The sequence below is a fragment of the Fusarium proliferatum genome (assembly GCF_900067095.1).
Source record: "Fusarium proliferatum ET1 genome assembly, contig: FPRO_scaffold004, whole genome shotgun sequence".
NCBI lineage: Eukaryota > Fungi > Ascomycota > Sordariomycetes > Hypocreales > Nectriaceae > Fusarium > Fusarium proliferatum.
Window position 1 is genome coordinate 1,211,296 of NW_022194793.1, and position 21,106 is coordinate 1,232,401.

At 48.4% G+C, this 21,106-nt stretch overlaps 4 protein-coding genes across 4 annotated transcripts; 2 read left to right on the plus strand and 2 right to left on the minus strand.

Annotated features, from left to right (window-relative positions):
* Nucleotides 1-5,934: 5,934 nt before the first annotated feature.
* On the minus strand, nt 5,935-8,241 carry FPRO_04577 (putative Nucleolar protein 9; the record flags this gene model as incomplete). The annotated part of the gene is made up of 1 exon (XM_031230102.1): nt 5,935-8,241. The coding sequence occupies one exon, from the start codon at nt 8,239-8,241 to the stop codon at nt 5,935-5,937; it is 2,307 nt and encodes a 768-aa protein (XP_031080273.1).
* Nucleotides 8,242-11,061: 2,820 nt separating this feature from the next.
* FPRO_04578 (uncharacterized protein) lies at nt 11,062-12,165 on the plus strand (the record flags this gene model as incomplete). Its single annotated transcript, XM_031230103.1, has 5 exons — nt 11,062-11,176; nt 11,235-11,261; nt 11,317-11,529; nt 11,595-11,812; nt 11,866-12,165. 5 exons carry the CDS (start codon nt 11,062-11,064, stop codon nt 12,163-12,165), a joined length of 873 nt encoding a protein of 290 aa, XP_031080274.1.
* A 5,675-nt stretch (nt 12,166-17,840) lies between these two features.
* FPRO_04579 (uncharacterized protein) lies at nt 17,841-19,813 on the plus strand (the record flags this gene model as incomplete). Its single annotated transcript, XM_031230104.1, has 3 exons — nt 17,841-18,191; nt 18,249-18,813; nt 18,873-19,813. The coding sequence occupies 3 exons, from the start codon at nt 17,841-17,843 to the stop codon at nt 19,811-19,813; spliced, it is 1,857 nt and encodes a 618-aa protein (XP_031080275.1).
* A 301-nt stretch (nt 19,814-20,114) lies between these two features.
* FPRO_04580 (uncharacterized protein) lies at nt 20,115-21,035 on the minus strand (the record flags this gene model as incomplete). Its single annotated transcript, XM_031230106.1, has 1 exon — nt 20,115-21,035. One exon carries the CDS (start codon nt 21,033-21,035, stop codon nt 20,115-20,117), a length of 921 nt encoding a protein of 306 aa, XP_031080276.1.
* Nucleotides 21,036-21,106: the final 71 nt, after the last annotated feature.

The window sequence follows — 21,106 nt, forward strand, 5'->3', positions numbered from 1 at the left end:
CGATCTCGATCAAGAGCTCTCTGTTAGCGCTAAGCACGAGGGATAAGTACCGTCCCGTATCGACCTAGCCCCGCCCTTTATGGTAGCTTCACCTTATTATTCTCCCCCCCCATCAGGTTCCGCATATCTATGGATGCATTTGTGCCCCCGGCACTCCTCCGGTCCTCATCACTTAGTGGCTGGACCTCTGTGAGCTTGCCATCTCCATTTGGTCCCTCCCCGCTCTTATTGGGAGAACGGCCAACCACGGCCGCCGGAGTTGAGAATTTACCACTGCAGCCGAGTACAAGGAGGGTCGATACCGTAGGTAGTTCAGAGACAGCTCTCTTCTGAACTATGGAACGATCAAGTCATCTCCATCGTTTCAAAAATCTAGAGACATCCAGGAACTCCTAGATCACTCTCTACAAGATCCACGAGTAGGACATGCAGGTTGAGAAGACAGCATAGCCCCAATCTGGCCAAAGACATGGACAGTATACTACATACAGCCGAAACCCTGCTCTTCTTTTACTTCTGTGCCGTGCATGAGGATTGCAGTACATACATACATAGCGACGCCTCTCTGTAACCTCCATGCTAAGGAACGCCGAATCACTCCCAGCCAGTTCGGCAATTACACGACATGTTGCAAATTTGGATCCTTGGGGACACCCAGCGTCACAAAGGCCACTCTACGTCTGTCCCAGCGCCCTTTCTGAAAAACTCAACCAGTCTGCCCGATCGCAATATCTATGTGAGTACGTACATATGGACTTTTGTTGGTCGTATCGGCGAAGTATCTTGTCCGAAAGGACCCCAGAAACCCACCAAGAGAACCCTTGGGCTGTGAACCTTGCCCTTTTATCATGCCATTCTGCTAAGCCTCCTCCCATGCTACTTGCTGTGCGGTATTGTATTCACTTATTGGCCTGGACTGGCTGTCTCACTCTATGGACAGGTCTGGCCGCACGCACTTCCACTGCCTAAGTGAATCCTTCCACGATGCGTCGCAGCTAAGAGCCGTAGCGTTGTAACTGTGCTGTGCTGTCCTTTAATGTAACTACAATGCTAATGTTATTCATGCTAACATTTCTCTGGTCTTGCCGGTGAGACGGTGAAGTCTGTTTCCAGCCGATGGACAAGAGTCCGTCCTATCCTTTCTGCAGCCCGTCGATAGCGTGACGCGTGGGCTAGGTAGGTCGATAGTTTCAAGACTAGGCGATCCGTTGTCAAGACATTTTCCTCATGAACCCATGTTTCGACCGTCTCAGAGATCGCGATCCGAAGGTAACAAGACTCAACTAACAAAACAAACATTCTTTTGTTTCGATTAAACTGATTACTTATGCTGATGAGACTTGAAACCTGCGGAGCTTGTCTTCCGTTCAATCGGCGCCATCAGATGCAAGGTGGGATGCTGTCAATTGGGCACCGCATTTGTCTCCCAGTTCCTTGTTTTCCATTCCCTTTTTCTCTCCTCGTGGTTCTCCATTGGACTACCCTCGCTCTGGTGTTGTTGTACACATCCGTGGCAGTTCCCTCTTCAAAGAAACCCTAGCATCCAAACCCCCATACTGGGCTATCTGCATGCCTTCTTCCATGTCAAAGTTGCCTGGGCATTGCGCTGCAGCCCCCCCCTAGAGTGCCACGGCACGGTGCAGCAGAATGGGGGAAGACGTGCCATGCTTAGCCGTTGGCAAAGTCAGAGCCAGTTAATCAATTAACAAGTACCTTCCTACCTATTTAGCTCATCACAGTACCTAAACATCGGCTAACTTGGCGTTGAACGTAATTGACTGATCAGCCAAGGCATGTATTACTACTGTTCCTGGCAGTTGGTAGCCAGAATTACGATCCGTCTACGCTCTTATCACATCAGAGCATCGTCGGGCGCTTGCTAGCTGCGATGGGAAGAGTCTCGAGGCTGAAGCATCGACAGGGGTGAGCATCGCAACACAATCGGAGCTCGTCCTTTCGAGGCCAAATTGGTGATCCAGACAGGCGGGTCCCTCCAGGGAATCGAGCGGCTGCTGCACCAGGGCAGGGCCGCCAAGGCACATGGCCAAAGAAAAGAAAAGGAAGGGAAAAAGAAATACACACTACTCCGTACGTACCTAGTAGAGGACGGATCTGTCGGGGAGCCAACAAAGATCTGATTGACAGACAAGAACGGTGGATACCGCATCTCACGACGCAAATGATAAGTAATCCCTAATAATAATAATCCCCAGCGAGTCAGATTCAGAAGTGTCAGACGAAGAAAAGAGAGAATGTGCGATACTCATCGTCCATGACGATGTTTTGAGCTCAGATCTTGGTTCCTTTCTTAGCGCCCGAGAAGTCTCGGATGGCCGTGAATTCGATTTGTGTCTTCCAGGTGCCCATGTCAGACATTGGCTTCAGCCAAACGAATGTTGTTACATGTCAGTAACAAACGCGGACCCTTAGTCGTTCACCATAATTAGAGGCATGATGAGATGAGCTGAGCTGAGAGCTTTAGGTTTTCCGTTAAACTCTGTCAACATTCACACCCTTCTGTCAGAAGGCTTCTGAGCCAAATCTTCAAACTACCACCTGACTATCACATACACTCCATATTGTCACTGATGAGCTAGGATCTCACCAGTGGGTGGAGACGGGAGACGGCTTTATTACAGAGGTCAAAGTTCGCTTCTTTATCCGAAAGTGGAGAGCTTTCTCAACCACCCCCACCCCCACCGCAACCGCAACCGCAACCGCAACCGCAACTGCGACTGCAACCATAATAAACGTCCCTTGCTGGATGTTTCTCAACCAACCACACAACATGACCCATGCTCCCCTTGTGTTATCGAACCTCCAGCTTCGTCGACCCAGCTTTTTTCGATCTCCATGAAATCCTGGACTCATAATCACCAGATACCATTCTTATTTAGTTGCTTTGTTAGGACTGACTCGATTGGCAATGCGGGTCGAACAAAGACTATACATACCATTTAAGAGCAAAACCCTCAACAGCGAACATTTCTTGCCCACGAAACCTTGATCGAATGTAATATCTACAGTAGTAACCATAGTGAAATACCCATCAGATGATCAGCCCAGAAACTGTGGGCACCAATGTCTGTCTTGAAACAGCATGAGCTCTCAGGTCAATGTGCGTGCTCTGGTTGCAACCTCAACAGGTATCACTATCTACCCCAACTTGTTCTGGGAAGGAATGTGCTGTCGGACTTTTCGGACCGGACCATCGTCTCCGGCCTCCATTCCCTTGGTCCACAACGAAGCGGTACCCAAAGCTACGACCATGCACTAACAATTTCTAAGTTCCCCTGGCTGCATACATGTCCCAGGAATCTTAAGCGCTAGTCCCTTTGTATCCGACATGATGGCTTGTGCCACGTTTGTGCGCCACAGTCATCCCCGCCTCATCCAATCATTCTCAGCAATTCCTCTGCACAAGCCACAACTGGTTGTCGGCCATGGGAATTAAAAGCATCTCCGTGTCGATCTTTAACATTCCCATTCTTGCTTAACAACACGACATACGGATACGGAGTACACTCAGCACCTTTACAACCACTTATCAAGCTGCAGCCACCACAATATGACGTTTCTGGCTCCCCCGCAACGAGAGTGGCTCACACATTTTATACTCTAGGAGGACAGAACAAGAGCTAATATCAGCATGATCGAGCAGTACCCCCCCCCTAATTGCCGGTTCCCAGCGTCGATATGAGATCAACGTAGCGTAAGGCAGAGAAACAGAGAGGGACACGACGGCAGATACCACCACGTCTGCACGTGCTACCGTGTATCTAGGCGTCGTAGTGGTGGTAAGCAGCGATTTGCCCCCTACATGCCTATTCGTTACTCTCTCAGATCTACCCCAGGTTCTCCAACAAGTGCTTCCCAAGCTCCGATGGAAGCCTGAGGTTTAACGCCCTCGCAACGAAACCGAAATCCCAGAAAGCTTTCCAGCAATCCGGGGCGCACGGAGTGCCTCCGGCACAAGGAACACCCATGCGCAAGTTCCCGATCGTGGCGAGTTTGACAATGGTACAGTAGATGTGACGAAGGAAATTCACAAGTTCTGTTCATTGAGGGAATGAGTTGATTTGTAATAATTATCTGCATTACATCAACATCACCACAATTCTCAAGGATATCACTGTTCGCCTCCTGGCCTCCCAGGCAATGCTCACAACCAGCGGCCGTGAGGGCCTTGTGTGGATTCAGGTATCCTTGGAGGGGGTAATTGTTGGGCAATGATCGCACATTGAATCACTTATACGACATGCGAGATCTTATTTCTTACGCTACGGCAGATGGTGACGGGTATTGCACGTCGACATCGATTTGATCACCGTCCATCACGGATAGATTAGCGAGATCTCGAGTCTCGAGTCTCGAGTGAGTCTTTGATCTCACTCAGCTGGATGTACCCTTACACCAACTTATTGGCCAGCACCGGAACATATGCAACTTCGACAGCCATTGGAAAATCGTAGTTGGCGCCCGGTAGGCCTAACCAACACCTCCATGAACTTTCACGTCCTTCCCCCCACCCAGCCACCACCTTCAGAAGGCAACTCCGATTTCAAGCAATTCAGCTTGACGCCTGCCTTCAGTTGAATTCAGTCCGCGCATGGTCAGTATGAGTTACTTAACTGCGATGTCATTGTTCGCGAACCGCAAAGTGATCAATCATCGATGCATGTGTACATATCCGTTCCATTGTTTTCGGCAACCAAGATGCCCATCACAGCTGCGTTGTGGGAACTATTGACACATGGCCATACCATTTGTCAGACGGATTGTACGGAAAACTTGTGTGCTCAACTAAACTCTGGATCTCTACGCAAGCGGAATCTTATCTAGAGTTTGTGGGAAATAGCAGAAAGACATGGGTGGGAGTCCGGCGATTCTTGGTGTTAGCTTCTTTGCTGGTTTCCTTTTGCCCAAAAACTTGCCAATCTGAACTCTCTAGTTTTCAAATTTTTCTGTTTATCGGCAGCTGCACAACATCTTGCCTCAGTATCATAATCACCTGGTAGTTTGCCTGGGTCTGAGTTGCTGGTCACTAGCTGATGGGGAGTCGTGGAGTGCGCTTATACAATATATTTCGCAGGTTTGTAGCCAGCTCCCTATTTTACCTATATCTGACAAGCAAGACGTTTGAGAAAGGATTTTCAGCTTCCATTGATACCACCGACAGAATAAACGAGGATTTCTCATTTTTCCCCTTTCAGAGGAACCACCTGTCGTAGCTGAATTGAAACATTGCTAGAACTTACTTTTGTATTTGTGCCTACCTTTACACTCGCGACTGCGGCAAGAGTAGGAAAGCTTAAGAGCTATAAAACTTCAGCCCTGAGATGCCTGAAGAGAAGGAAACATTCGCCCTGACCATAATATTGTTGGTTGTTACGCATAGTCGAGTGCTTCGGGGCAAGTCACAGCAGCAGTGGTCTCGGTAGCTCCGACATGGAATACTTTTATGTAGCGAATTGTCGTGAGTTTGGTGGCTCCAGGCATGGTCTTAACAGAGTAAAGGAGAGGCTCAATGTGAACACATGGGTGCGTTGAACGTGTAAAGGTTTGATGGATATCGAAAGGACTGAAACAATGAAAGTGGAGAAGACAGCCGGCGTGAGAGTAGGGGTGAAAAGCGTGCAAATACAGCTCTTATTTAGTTCTACCGGCCACAATCCTCTTCATATGTTCACACAAGCTGGTTCCCATTTTAGCTTCGATATGCTGGGGATATCAATCTAGGAATACTCACCTGATAATAGTGATCTTGTCCATCTCCTGATACAACGCTTCAGGGATAAGGGCAAGTATATGGACAGAAGAAGAAAAGACATTATGCGAAGGTCGTGACGACGGGCAGGCTGAACGATCGCAATGTAATTATGATGGCTCAAGTTTGGGTATCCGTGGCCACTATCTATTCTAGTAACAATTGTTTTACTCCTCAGTCTCCTCATCTATCTTGGCTTCAACAGATTTGTCCTTCTTCTTCTTATTCTTCTTGTCTTTCTTTTCCTTCTTCTCCTTCTTGTCTTTCTTCTCCTTCTTACTCTTCTTTGTCTTAGCTTTCTTGTTTTTCTTGCTCTCCTCTTCCTCACTATTAACTGCTGCTTCCACGACATCATCTACATCCATCTTCATCTTGTCCTCAGCAATGTGCTCTTCAGCGGCAGGCTCATGGTCATGGTGGTCTTCCACGATTTCTGGAACCGGCTTGACAGGTGGCTTCTCCCTTTCTGCAACCTTTGATCCGCGCTGTGGCAGACTTGATGGAACGTTGGCGTCCACCTCTCTCATCCACAACTTCCAGTCTCCGCGGCGGGTCTTCCACATATCACCCTTCCAGTTGCGCCAGACACTTCTACCCATCCAGCTGTTGCGCAACTCCGCCTCATGATCGCCCAAGCGTGCCATAAAGGCTTCCTTCATATGGAAGGGAATACTTCGCTCCTTGCCTTTGCTAGGAACCTCAACGATAGCATTGATGAGGTTATGACCGAACTGGGATATGGCTAGTTCGTGAGTATGAGGCAGTATGGCACTGGCGATAGACTTGTGGAAGGCCGGATTTGAAGAAGATGTAGCAAGGGCGGTGGTAAGGACAGTAACGGTAGGCATGGACGAAGTGGCAAGGCGGACCAGAGTTTGTGGCTCGAGGGCAAGTAATGACTCTTGCACACCCTTTGTCGGTCCCGGAATGGAAAGAAGAGTAGTCAGGAGTTGAGCACCATGGGACTGGATCGCGTACTCGTTTTTAGAAAGTTGCTGGACATCTTTCTTCTTCTTCTCTTCGTCTTTCAAACCACACAGGAAAATGACCAGGTCAGCCGGGGTATTTCCACATCCCTCCTTAAGCCCCTTGTTGAGTTTCTTAATCTCGTCGTTGGCGCCACGGGCATTGCATCTCTCAAATAGTGTCTTGAGAACATTGAGCCTGGACTTTGCGACCAGTTGAGGCACATTTGGTGTAATCTTCTCAACGGCCTGCACCAGGTCATCTTTGCTGAGGCGGTTCAGGACTCGTATAGCGGCGTAGCACGACACATCATTTCGGACGTAACCCTCTATTCTGGGGAGAAAGATGTTCTGGTTAAGAGCTTTGAACACTTTGCCAGGGCAGTGTGTTATGAGTGTCTCGATAAGTCGTGAACCGATCTGGTCATAGATCATGCCGTTGATGAATTCTGATGCTTCTGATGCGCCGTCGCTCAAAGACTTTGGGGCACCGGGTAGCAGCTGGAATAGTAGAGTCGGCTGTTCAGACTCGGCCTTTTGCTCGGTCTTGTTGAGTGTCAGGTCAAGCTCAAGGAGAAGCTGAAGCGTAGGGTTTCCGATGGGATGTCTGGCAAGCACTCGCAAGGCGGTAGCATCCATCCCTGCCGTTGAGTCTTGGATGATCTTTTTTGCTGCCATTGAAAACGATTCGGGTACCGCCCTCAACCCTTGGTTCGCCTCATCTGTTGCTGAACCTCCCGCGACTGATATTTTCTCCTTCTTCTTGCTCTTGACGAGACTTCGCACCGATGCATCCTCCAAGGGTCGGCCTGCCAAGACCAATAATAGCACGCGCAGAGTGTGTGATGCGAATCGATCGGTGATGAGGTATGATAGAGCGCCTTCGAGCTCGTCGAGCGTAGCCAGAAAAAGATTCTCCATGGATGCCTCGGGTTTTTGCATGTCAACATCGGCGCCCTTGGTATCAAGCACATATCCAGAAAGCTCTTGTGATACCACACCAGCAGATCGCAAGAAGAGCGCCTCGCAACAATGGCTCGCGAATCGGTGCTGTACCAACGAGAGGAAGTGCCCACCGAAAGCTTCAAACAAACGCTTCTTTTGCGCCGTGTTCGATAGCTGTATGAGACGCTCCATCAATCGCGAACAGGACTGACTACTGGCTAGTTTGAGCTCCTTGCCCTCCGCCTCCTTCCAGACGTTTTCCAGGAAGATGTCGCGATCCTCGGTTGATGGAAACTGATTAAGCTCTAGCAATTCGTCAGCACGACGGAAGTATTCTTGCTCTTCTTCTGCAAGCATTCCGAAGAACTCCTTCTCGCCAAGGCCATTCTGCTGAGGATCCTGGCCATCTTGGTAGTCGAGACCATCGGTGTTATCGTTGTCTTCGTAAGTGCGCTGTCGCTTGTTCTCGCTCTCGTAGGTCTCGTATTGTTGTTCAGCTTCTTCGATCCTCTTTCGCTTCTTCTCCTCGCGGCCAGCGCCACGTCTTGTTCTAGGCTTGGGCATTTTGATTGACTTGATCTGAAGAATGTCGATCTGCGCAAGCAGAGAAACTTTTTGGTGGGGCCGTTCATTCGTCTTGACTTGTCTAAAAATTTGGCTGGCGCCAGATAAGACGTTATCGATAAGATAGTCCAAGCACCGAGTCTCAGATGGAGCACATGACACATGATAGTTACATAAACACTGTAACACACTTTCAAATTTATTATGCTGAAACATGAAACTTCCATTGTATAAAAGCAAGAAACATGTGTGCCTGTCCGACTCCTCGTTACGGATGCCTTGCCCGAATGTGATGCCACAGCTACCCAAGCAGCTGGCTTCATGAACATATGCAACGGCACCAGGACTTTACATGCAGAGTTAAATTAGACGATGTCTTATGACTCAGAAGTACTTGAAACTCGCGTAATAGTGGCTTCTTGTAAGTTGGTATGGATATGTATAGCCTCACTCAGGCCCTTCCATACGATCAGTCAACTTTCTAGATCCGTATTCGTGTCTTGTCTGCGGGCGTAGGCATGAAAGTTGCACTTAGCCCATTCGTGCTAGCAAGGAGATCCTACGTGAAGAGCCAGGTTCCACTTCTTTGCCCATAGCTACGATGCAGGGCTATCGGGGATATCAACTTGTCCAATAGTATAATTATTCTTCACAGACCTATGAGCCTAGCCCCAACCCCCCAGCCCGGCATCTATGTTTCCAGTCGCTTACTGTCAACGACAAGGGGTTCGGCTCTAGTCCAGCAATGAGGGGCGCCGACAAGGTTGCGTGGACAGAGTCACCCAATGGATGTGTTCAGTAATAACAGGCCAAGGCTACTTTCTTAACCAAGTATTCAGTGCAAATTCTTCACGCTGCTGTTCAAATTAGGCCAAGACCAAAGAAAAACAATGCTCTGGGAGTAATGCTCAGTGTGGCGGCGTACTTAGCGGCGGAGACTGGGTACTTTTATCATGGCAGTCTTAGGCTTCTGGCTCTTGATATGACGATGAACTGGTTGCCGTCTTCCCTGCGGCTTCTGTGCAACTCGGGGCCAGTAAAGGGGGGATCATTTGCAGTATGCCAAAAGCTGCCTCTTCTATGGTCGTTTCGAACACTGACACTGAGAGAGATATGATTACCTAGCGACTGTCCAGCCGTTGAAGAACAAATATCTCAGCTAGCTGTGACTTTCCGCTACAGATGATCCAGGATGGAAACGAGCCGCTAAAATAGTGCTGAGCTTTCCTGATGCTGATCTGTCCCCTGATTAGACTTGAAACGCATGATCGCCAAACTCATGTACTCAGAGTAAGACGAGAGCCTGTCGAGAGATATTGTCCTGACGAATTGGAGGTAGCTTGAGCTGCCCGGCAGCGGGCAGCCGTTGCTGAGAATATCGACCTGGCGCACGTCAAAGCGCATTTACTACGTGGACTCATACCTTGCTGATGACCATTGAGCTCTAGTTTTTCAACCTTATCCTGACTACGCCCTTTATCATCTCCCAGACTTTGCTTTTTTCTCGACAGATGGGGCCAGAAAGATAAATTAGCGAGCTGCTAGGATGCGTACTGTTCTGCCAAGTATAATAAGGGCGTAGAGGACGGAGTAGCAAGCCAAGGTGTTGTCTATCACACTCAGTATTCACCAGATCAATACATTTCGTTCTCTAACTCAGCAACATCTCCACAAATGGCCCCATCAAAGAGTCCTGGTCCTGTGGACGCTTTGATTGTCAACATCCCTAAAGAACTCGAGCCCAAGGGCTCCGGTGGTTCTGTTATTATAAGTCAACCCAAGAACAAGAAACCTGCCGCATCTGGCGAAGCCAACCCCTAGGCCTGATTTTGCAATCAAAACCATCGATTTTACACACAAAGCCACCCTTTGAGTATCAAGCTACGGATGATTGTCAAGAAATCCGTGCAAAAAACGCACGGTAAAATACACGAAATGCCATAAACTGTAAAGGTGCGCATAAACCCCTTCAAGGCCGCCTTCTAAAACCATCTGACTGTAATCTCCCAGTTCAAAGCATCAATTTTGTCAGAGATTGCAGCAAAGCAATTCGTGGCTCTGAGAACAAATTCAAAAGCTGTGGTTATTCAGGTGGCACCGGGACTTTGATAGGGATATAATTTCGATTCATTTAATGATTTTACATTATTTAGATAGGTCAATAGGCACTTCTTGAACCTTTGGAACATTGAAACTTTTGAACGATAAAAGTGCGAATATATCAACCTGCTGGCGATATGACATGAATGACATACTCTGAATATTGGATAATTCAACGCGCTTAAATAAGCGCGATTGTCGCACAAACACGTTGATCATCCGAGAGAAATGGGGCTTGAACTGTGATCACTCAGGTCAGGGGCCAGTAACCAACCTGATACATCCGGGGAACGGGGTGGGTGATGACAGATCGTTGTGATTGGGCTCGATCCGGTCAATCCTGGCTGACAGCGCCGATTGTGTACGTGCTGTGATTTGCTTTTGCTTAGCACAGCCCAACGACCTGCAGCGACAACCTTGCGCCTGACTCGACCAACAACTTTGCATAGAAAAGAAGGCAGCTGCAGCTGCAGCTGCAGTTGCGGTGTGTTATGCCATTGTATAATGGTGGCCGGGACGGAAATGGTAGTGTTAGAAACGAGCCTCATTGCATGCCCAAAGGCACCGCAATGTTGTGTGTCCTTCGTCAGCGTGCGGTGATGTGTGATCTCAGCGAGGATAAAAGGGTCCCTTGGCCCTTGCGGACTGATCTCACTAAGCTTGACTGGGGAGCCATTGTGCTGGTAGAAACCAGGTGAATTGTTCAATCGCACTGCCAAAATGTCCCAACCTTGCCAGATGAACGCACCTCAAGGCAGCTCTGTACGAAACCCAGTCAGTGGGCCACCACGAAGCGAGGAAGTCAATACACCAAGCATCATGAGACCTGGAATAGGTATGAGATCTCGAATGTTGTGCCCCTTCAGTACGGCAGCCATCTGACTTGTGCCTAGATCTCGAACGCCAAGCAGGAAACTGGGGTATGTTGCAGCTATATCCTGTAATTGTTAGCATGAGCTGAGAGATCATGAACAGGGGGAGAAAGGGGTTGGGCTCGCATGTGTCGGCAGATGCAGCAAGATAAAAGACACATGGTCGCACCCCGACTGTCAAACATAAGCTCGCGCTGTATTATGCTTCAAGCGAACCGCATGGTGACTCTTTATGATGAGGCCGAAAAAGCATTCGAATCGGGCAGAGAAGATGCGAACACAGACGAAAAGCTTGTGGAGGAATACCTAAAGTATTGTAAGATAAAGGACAATGACGATTACGATCCATTTGCTGGACCGCAAGCTGACACACACACACAGCACAGGTGCTCATTCAAACAAGCCAGGTGCTCGCACTCGACAAGCCAGGCAGCTATTTTTTGAGAAATCTCTTGCCTTCCTTCAGAGCTATGTTAAAGAGAGAGGGCGGTAAGTACCTCGACGCGCCGATCCACGACTGGGCATCGCTCTCGCAACCAGACAGGCTTGACCAGCTCATCTGCCTTGCCGGATACACAAAGGTCGGCCGAGTCCTCCTTGTAAGACACTCACTTGCGCCATCCGCAGAGTAGTATGTACTGACATGTCCTAGACACCGTTCCTATCAGGGCAAGAGGAGGTTGGTGATAATGATCAGTATCTCTACAACGAAGGGGCCATACGGTTTATAAGCATCACCATCTTCAGCTCCATTATCGCCTTGTTTGCCTGCGCTCCAGCTGCTATTCAGTCCCTGAACGTTCGATCAACAGTTGGTGAAGTAGTTGTGTATCTCGTGTTTGTGATCGTGTTTGGCTGGCTAAGTCAGGGACTGATTTTGGGATTTGAGAAAGTTTTGCTCTCCTGTCTTGCCTACGCCGGCTTGATGGCAACCCTCCTCCGAGGGGGTTGATATTGGGAGAGGGACGGATGGAACAGAGACTGGAGGATCGGAAGGCGAGTAGGGGTGAAGATTGGACTGTATCGGAGCGACTTGGTAAGCCGTGTGTAAGAGAGTGGATGTATATTGGACAATCGTTTGAAGAATCGCATTCCTTGAGATCATCTTTGTTAGCAGTGATGTCAATGTGGGAGAAGTACGTGAACCAAGGCTGAGAGAGTTCGTGGAGGGAGGCCACTATAGGACAGCTCAGATGACGAGATGGCAGACTTGCCTTCTGAAGAGCCAAGAAAAGCCAGTAACGATAGAAACAAAAGCGAGACTCATCGCGTAGGTAGCATGAGAGACAACCTATAAGCCCATGGCTTTGATTGACGTAGGGCTGTACGGAGCAGGGTGTGAGCAATTGCTTGGGGAGGAAAGGGGATAATACTAGGGTGGGCACGGCAAACTATCCTTCCGATGAGGCTCTACACTAGGTACAAGGGACATGGAAGATGAAAGTACCAGTTAGAAACAACAAAGCGCCTACTTTGATTGCCTCCTGGCAGAATCTACTATCTAGGACTATGAACCCCTGAGCATAGACAGACCATCTTAGATTGCAAAACCATGGTCGATCTTGTTCAGCATTGCATGGAGGAATTCTCCCATTACCAAGCGTCCTACTACCATACCGAGATGCAGCCAACCTAAGGCTTGCTCGGAACATCCTTCTGTCGCGCGAAACACGAACGCGCTTGAGTTTGTTGATACAGCTGTACTGGAAATTAAAGAGTACCTACCTGAGCGGCAACTGACATGGTTTTGCTGGGAACGGGGCGAGACAAGGCGGTGAACTGTAGTCTCTGGCCGACACCTTGTTACCAAGACGCAAACGAAGCCGCCAATGTTCAAAGAGCCATTGCATGTTCGGTTGGTTTTAGTGCAATGGGGCCAAGTTCCTCGGGGCGATCTTGGTACTCGGTGTGTAAGCACGGTCTCGTCGCCACAGAAACCCCATATCTGAAGGCAACTTGATGTCGATGTGGTTATAACCGATGAAACCTGGGGTCTGGACTGGTTGTGGAGTAAGGTAGTCCTTCACTCGGCCTGCGTAGATCAATGACGCAGAACCGGGTTAGACCAGGATGGTTGAGTTGAAAAGCATTGATAGGCATGTAGATACCCGATGAACATGGGCATGCATTGGCCTGTTTCGGGGTTGAGGATTGAAGGTATCCCCGACAATGAGCATGGATACTGACTGCGACTGCGACTGCGACCCATTTCTGTCCTCCATGGAAATGAAAAAGAGGCGACGGGTGGCTGGTTGCCTGAGGGCATCGGCCCAAGACGCCAATAACAATGGGGTAGAAACTTTCGAGTACTCATCAAACCAACAAGCATTTTCTCCATTGTCGTCCATTGGTATTCCACAGTAGCCTTACTAGTGTCCTGTTAGCGATACCAAAGTTAAAACTGCCTGCCGATATCCTTGGCGATAGTTGATGGAAGCACTGTGAGATGCCGCAAACATATCATCCAACGGCGCTTCCGGCACCAAATACACTCTGGCGAGACAATCTACCCGTTAGTTAGTTGAAAGGTCCCAGCCTTGCAGACGCTTTCTTTTGATTCGATTCGGTAAAGTGCCCTGACAGTCCTGCGTAATCCTAGACCGCCTTTCTTAGGCAGTTCGAGGGCACTACCATTCACGACGGTGATGCTGGACCGGACACCAGCCATTTGCATATCCTTAAAACGAATATTAACAAAGGCAGCGTCAATCGAAACTTCCCATCCAAAGTTTGGTTGTTTTCCATTCATCATTTGATGTTGTCGGATACCTTATGCTCAAACACCAGACCCATGTCCTTTCCCAACAATGCGATTCGCAGAAGACTGACGAACGAGCCTGTGACCCGGATCCTTCAGTCGCCATTATGCTCTGGTTGCCGCTTGGCTTGACTTTGGATTACCGCACTTGCGGTAAATCAGAATGAACATTGTACCGTTGCCTGCGGGCATTTCGAACGGTCTTTCGTGCCGCATGGACTGCAGAAGATGAGGGGGTTCTCCATCCCGATCGCTGTTGGACGTCAAAAGTGTCGAAGGAGACATCGTGCCAGAGAGTATTTTGATGGGGGCACGCTCATCTCATTTGACAGTGTCAAATGAACGAATTGTCCCGTATCGCAACAAAGATCAATTCAGCAAGTGCAGGAATGAATGAATACTTTGCTTTGCTTTGCTCAGATCCGGGAGAAGTTTGTTGGCCCCCTTATACGAGGGACTAGCTACCCAACTTATAACCTCGAGCCAGGGGTTGGTCGTCGGGTCTTCATAGCGGCATTCATGGTTCCCAGGTTCAGACATGGCATCTAAATGGCGGAGTGATTGCGCTTTGAGCTCCTATCTACCCCAGTGGGAATTTGGAGTAACTGGGAACCACCAATGATGGTTCGTATGGGTCTCAAGCAATCTCCAACATTTCGTGTCAGTCGAATAGGTATTTAGCATGTTACTCAAGTCATGCCGACCAACTCTTGTTATGACCAAAAAAAAAAAGGCGCTCAAAGTTGGAGCAGAGTGTGTTGGGATGGGCATTGGATAATGCAGTGGGCTTTGTTACCCGAACATACTGTTTTTCCATACAAAGGAGACATTACAACCAGGGTCTGGACGAGCTTCCCCCTACGAGCCTGTCTGAAGGCATTGGATCGAAATTGGACTCTAAGTATCTGGTAATAGTGATGCCAATGCACCGAAAGTGGATGCTCATTCTGGTAGGTATCCATAATTTGGCTACACCTGAAGCATCATTATACCCGGGGCTCTCGTCAGGTAACAAGCACTCCTCCATCTACTGACCAATAGGTTACAAAAAGTGATCATTTGAAGGGGTCTAAAAACAATTCACACTTCGACTTCAAGTTGAGCCTTCGCAAAGCTCAAGGTCTCAGGCAATAACACGTTGAGATAACGCCCAAAACCTTTGAGGACAGGAGACTCGCTAGCAGAGGATCTCCTTTGCGAACAATGGCATCGTCAGCTATTGAACTTAACTTTCCAAGGGACCTCTAGCAAGGCCTGTTCGAGAATTTGAAAAGACCAAGGCAAGCCTGTCGACATCTTATTTCCGGTACTCCAGAAGTTCGCGAAACACACCTGGGCCTCCGAACTTAACCCCCAAATACCTCTCGTGTCCAGAAGACAGACGGCGAGGGGGCTTTTACGAAACATCCATGGATGCTGGGTCTTGGTTCCATCAGCCAGGTGGTCGTGAAACCCCTTCCTCCCTTCTCCCTGGAGATTTTGGGCAGCATTGTAAATCTTACGGTGAGCAGAAAGTTTTGACACGACAATCGAGATTGAAAAGATGAATTGCCAGCTAGCTATGTTGTCTACCCACCCATCCATCCATCCATCCATCCATCATGAATACAGCCCCGCTGAGGCCATCCTGTGGATGCCTTTTTCCATCATCACAATCAGCAAATAACCAGCCTCTAGACATGAAGCATTCAACAGGACAAAGAGCGGTGAATATCAAATACCAACGTGTTTTGTGCATCTCAATGAACTCAGCCTCACTTTCATGAGAAGGTGGCCCCTTGGACCGGCCGGCTATCTTCGAATATCGAGCCGGTGAAGCCAGAAAGGGAGTCATTGCCCATCTCTTGTTACCCGACCAACACCCTCACGATGCTCAACGTGTTCATCGCCCAATGACAGGAAAGGAGAATCTGCATCTCCCAGTGCATCTTCATCACGCACATCAAGTCTCGAGCAAGTACTTTTTTGTATCTCCTTTGAGCGAGCGGTACGGCTCGCGTGCCGCTGATTATTGGTCTATTTGGACGAGGAACAGATATTGCCGAGGTCACACGACGGTACACTGGTTCATGATTCGTCTATCAGCGATATTCGTGGTTCAAAATGTGGTACACAGCCCCATGGTCGACTTTTCTGTTCAGATTGAGCCGCACTCCCGGGTCAGCCTGAGCCACGCAGCCTGATTCTGAAGGATATTTTCTTGCCCGCGCCAAAGGAGTGCTCGATGCGGTATATGACCCTATATGCAGTTGGTCGACGGTTGGCTGTACTGAGAATATACGCGCGTCTAGGGGAACACTGGCGAATTCTGGAATGCCTAGAAAACACCAATTTATCAAGTACCGTACGGTCTTATTGAAGAGAGGAACTTTTTGAGTTTATCCTTATCAGAGACATATTTCTCACTTTTAGATTCTTACGTACTTTCATATCAGATAGGGGTATTACTGGTATCCGAGAACTAATGAGGCTTTGCACACAGATCGACAGTGACACATTTATATCCTCTGTACCAAGCGCACAGGAGATACTGTACCTGTGAGAATTGAAGAAAGAAGCTCAGTCAGCACCTATCTAAGTAGAAACTGTTTCTTTCCCTGGCTAATGACAATGTGCTTGCGTGGTCCGGTAGTACTAGGGCCATTGGCTTCTCTATGTCTTCTTATGGGGGTCGCCAGACACCCATTTTTATAACAGTTTGCGATTTCATATGTAAATTTCGAGCAACTGGAGACCATTCTTATCAATACCAGTCCTGGAGATCTAACATCACAGACATCGCAAACGGTGTTAACATTCTAGTCCTAATTATATATGCCCAGTATCGATAAGTAAGCGGACCTGGTTGCCTCAATGATGGTCCGACGAACAGGCTTGGTGAGCAAAGCACTTCTCAGTTAAGAATACCGCTTATTTTCGACCGTTCCAGAAATACCTCTATCCTTGACGCTGTGGGACAAACTCATAGCCACGAGGACTAACGGGCTCGCCGAGAGCTGAGATTACAAGTCCCACGATAGAGATGAAGAGAACGCTAGGATCGTTTATGGATTAGCACATCGATAGATCCAGAGCATTGGAAACTGTAGGGCTGACACGTAGATCAAGCTCGGGTCCGAGCCAGATCCGATAAGGAAACATGATTCATCAAAGGTCAGACCGATAGACGTAATGTGTTCCATATGACGAGGAACTTTTGTGCGCCTCTTCCAGACGGCTAGATACATTCAGCTATTTCAGTAGCACGGCAGTGTCAAGAGCTTCAAACCAATTCGATAAGCCATATCGATATCTCGGCGAGATAGATCAAGGCAACAATCAATGCCAGCACTTCTGACTGGCTGTAGAAGCATTATATACATCCGTGAATAGCCTCTATTAGCGGCGGGATGGCGCCGGTAGGGCAGAGAGGCGGCCGCTTCCATGACCGAGATATCCGATGAGGCTCGATCAAACATCCATGGCCGAGCTCTGTTAGATGCTAGCAATCACTAGTTCCTCCATGGGCTGAGCTGAAGTGGAGGTCGCCAAATCGCTGGATCCTTGTGAAAATCAATGAAGTGCCCCCAATCCAGTAACTTGTGGCGCCTCGGTTGTTGGACTCGATGTTTGGAACCTCTAAGCAGCCTTAGTTTGGATGTGTTGGTTGTTCGTACATGTCTAGTAGGGGCTATGAGGCTGGCTGACGAGATGTTGATGAACCTGAAGTCAGCGGTGAAACAGGTCTGCGCTTGCGTTTGGTGTTGTTATAAGATGGGTTGATTCCTGTGCATCAGTTTCTGACGACATGATGAAATACACGGGTCTTTGTTTCGTTCTACCCCTGATTGAAATCTACAACCGTAGCCACGTTCCCTCGGTTCCGCAGAATGGCTGATAATCTACCCAGAAATGGCTCTCCTAGTGATGTAAACTTCGATGATAAGACAAGAGGCTCTTCTCGCCAACAAGACAAGTTACCCCCTGCTGGCTCTATACCAGCTGCCCGTACCCTGGACGTGATCGAGGCAGAATCAAGATCCTGTACACAGAATGGAACCGAGAGTGCGACTAGCAATCCTTTGTCCTCTTCAGGCCCCTCGCCCCTTCAACTCAAAGAACTGAATGAATTGCCTGCGAGTTCTAGTCGGGGATGGCGCTTCTATGGCGCTTTTGGTACATTGTGTCTTGTCACGTTTATCATCGCTCTTGATTCAACCATTATTTGTGTTGCATTGCCTGTAAGCTCATGTTATTCAATCCTAACACGAGTCCTCGCTAACATGAAATGTCCAAAGATAATTGCAGAAGACATCGGTGCCACGGCTATCGAAGCCTTTTGGTGTGGTACTAGTTTCCTCCTCGCCTCGACCGTCGTTCAACCCCCTGTTGCCTCCCTATCTCATATATTTGGCCGTCGGTTCGCGCTCCTCGCTTCTCTCACTGTGTTTACCGGTGGTAGTATCACAGCTGCTCTGGCGAAGAATATTGCCGTACTACTTGGTGGCCGGACACTTCAGGGCCTTGGCTCTGGTGGTATCCTTGCCTTGACATACATTATCGCTACAGATCTTGTAAGCCTCAGGGAGAGGGGCAAATGGTTCGGCCTTATCTCTCTCAACTGGGCTATTGGAAGCATCCTAGGTCCCTTGATCGGTGGCGCTCTCGTAGAAGTGTCCTGGCCCTGGCTGTTCTGGATCAATTTACCATTTTGCGGTATTGCCTATATCGCTATTCCTATCACAATGCGCATTAAACGAAAGAAGGATGCGTCAGTCAACGTCAAGATCGGTGAATTCGATTGGATCGGGACCATCATCTTTGTTGGCTCCTTGACAAGTTTCTTGATCCCTTTGAGTTGGGGTAAGTTGCCTATGCTGATGTAGTCAACCCTGTAAATGCTTACTTATGGTCATTTATAGGTGGCATCATGTATGAGTGGAGCAGTCCTAGGACCATGATACCTCTTATCTTCGGTATTATGGGACTCATATCCTTTGGTCTTCACATCAAGTTCTGCAGAAAATACTCCGGATGCGACCCTCTTCTGAGACCCAGTCTATTCACCTCCCTTACGGCTCTCTCTGCATACTTTGCTACTGTCATCCACGGCATAACGGTATGGTGTCTACTTTACTATGTTCCATTATACCACGAGGTCAGGGGATCATCGCCTATCACTGCAGGTGTTGCTGTCATGCCATTCACCGGGACTGTGGCTCCCGCTGCTGTCATAGTTGGGCTCCTGATTGCCAAGACAGGGACATACAGGCCCTTCATATGGGCTGGATGGGTTCTTGTGCCTATTGGGATGGGATTGATGCTGCTGCTTGATGATCATACTGAAACCTCTAGATGGGTATTCATCTACCTTACTGGGGGTCTCGGTCTCGGTATCCTCTACTCAGCTCAAGCATTTGCTGCTCAAGCTTCAGCTTCCAATTCCGATTTGCCATTCGCTGCCAGCTTTTATGCTTTCTGTCGGTCTCTGGGTCAAGGCATTGGTGTTGCTGTCGGCGGTGTCACCTTTCAAAACGAGTTCCGCAAACAGGTTGAGAAAAGCCCGGAGTTTGCTTCCAAAGCCAACGAATGGGCCAAAGACGCGTCAGCTTTGGTACAGGTCCTCAAGAAGTCCCCCTCTAGCATGCATCTCATGAAGGACACTATCATCGATGGATATATTAAGGGCCTTCGAGCCGTCTGGCTAGTACTGGCTTTACTTGCATGCATCGCTCTCTTGGTGTCACTCATATGTGTCAAGGCCAAAAGCCTGGATCGTAAATTTGAGACTGAGCATGCTCTGGACCACGCAGATCCGAAAGAGAAGAGAGACCAAAGAGTCTCGGAAGTTAATGTTTCATAGGTAGAATATAGGATTATTTCACTTTGAATCTCCTGTAGTGCTGAAATATTGCTTTACTTATAATATAGAATAATTGACCGACTTCCCACGGTCCTCTTATCGCAACGTGAATCAGCACATGTAAGAAATATCAAAGTTCCTGAGATGGTACACTGATGGATAACCACCTGTGTGAAACAACATAGCCATATGCGTAGTCCAGCTTATCTCTTTCTCATGTAGCCATTTCCCAAAGAACCAAGAGCGCCGGTAATAGTCCCGATGAAAACCTTCTCCAAGTATCATCCTTTGTCGGAGTAACTTACTCATGGTGAAACCCAAAATCCACAACATCATCCATAGATCGAGATATAGACACGATGCTTTGGCACAAGTCCTGGGGATCGAGCTTCGCCATACGGTGAGCGATATTATGGGCTCGGTAGTTTCCCTCAATACCACTATGGCCCGGAAACCAAATGAGAGATAAAGCTACTCCTAATTGCGCCAATTCATGAGATCGTTGTCGAACTAAGGAGTCGAGAGGTGGTGTTGGAAAGTGCCGAATTTCTGAACACCGCGGAATAGCCTCATCTCTCGAGTCAGAGAATATGGCAACTCTGCGTATATGAGATTTTGATTGCTGCGAAACAATGGATATGGCTGCTTCAAGGGCCCCCACGATGGCTATGAGTTCGACATCTCCCTTACGGCCGTGGTGTCCTTTCACTTGCCAGCCTATTTCCTTCAAGACAGCCTGTTCCCACCCCAAAGACTGATCCATCAAGACAGCTGCAGCACCACCATCGAACATATTGACTGATCCATCGGTCCACAAAATCAAAACATCAAGGCTTTTATCTTGCCACGCGTCAGTAGCTAGATGATGCGCTTGGCATCTTGACTTGAGTGACACAGATGAACCTGCAAATCTTTCAGTATCGATCTCTGCAAAGGGGGGCACGGTGGCTTCCTGTCGACCCTGCCTCTCTTTCTTTCTGAATCGTTCGCAATCTCTCTTGAAAGACTTTTTCAGGGGCCTTTTGGCTCGTCGTTTCTCTTCCATGTCTTCCATTATTTCTTTTTCCATTTCTTTCTTCGCAGCAGTCGTTAATTTCTCTTGCTTTTTCCAGTATTTGGCTGAGTCGCGGGACGAAGCATCCTTATCTGCTGTGTTGTCCGAGAAATAATCCTCTGTAAAATTAAAGAGAGGCTGCAGATCCTCTTCTAGTAGCTCAGGCATTGTGGTTATAAGTAAAAGGCGTCTTTCAGGAGCTCAATATCACAGACTAACAGATTTAAAAGAGGTATATA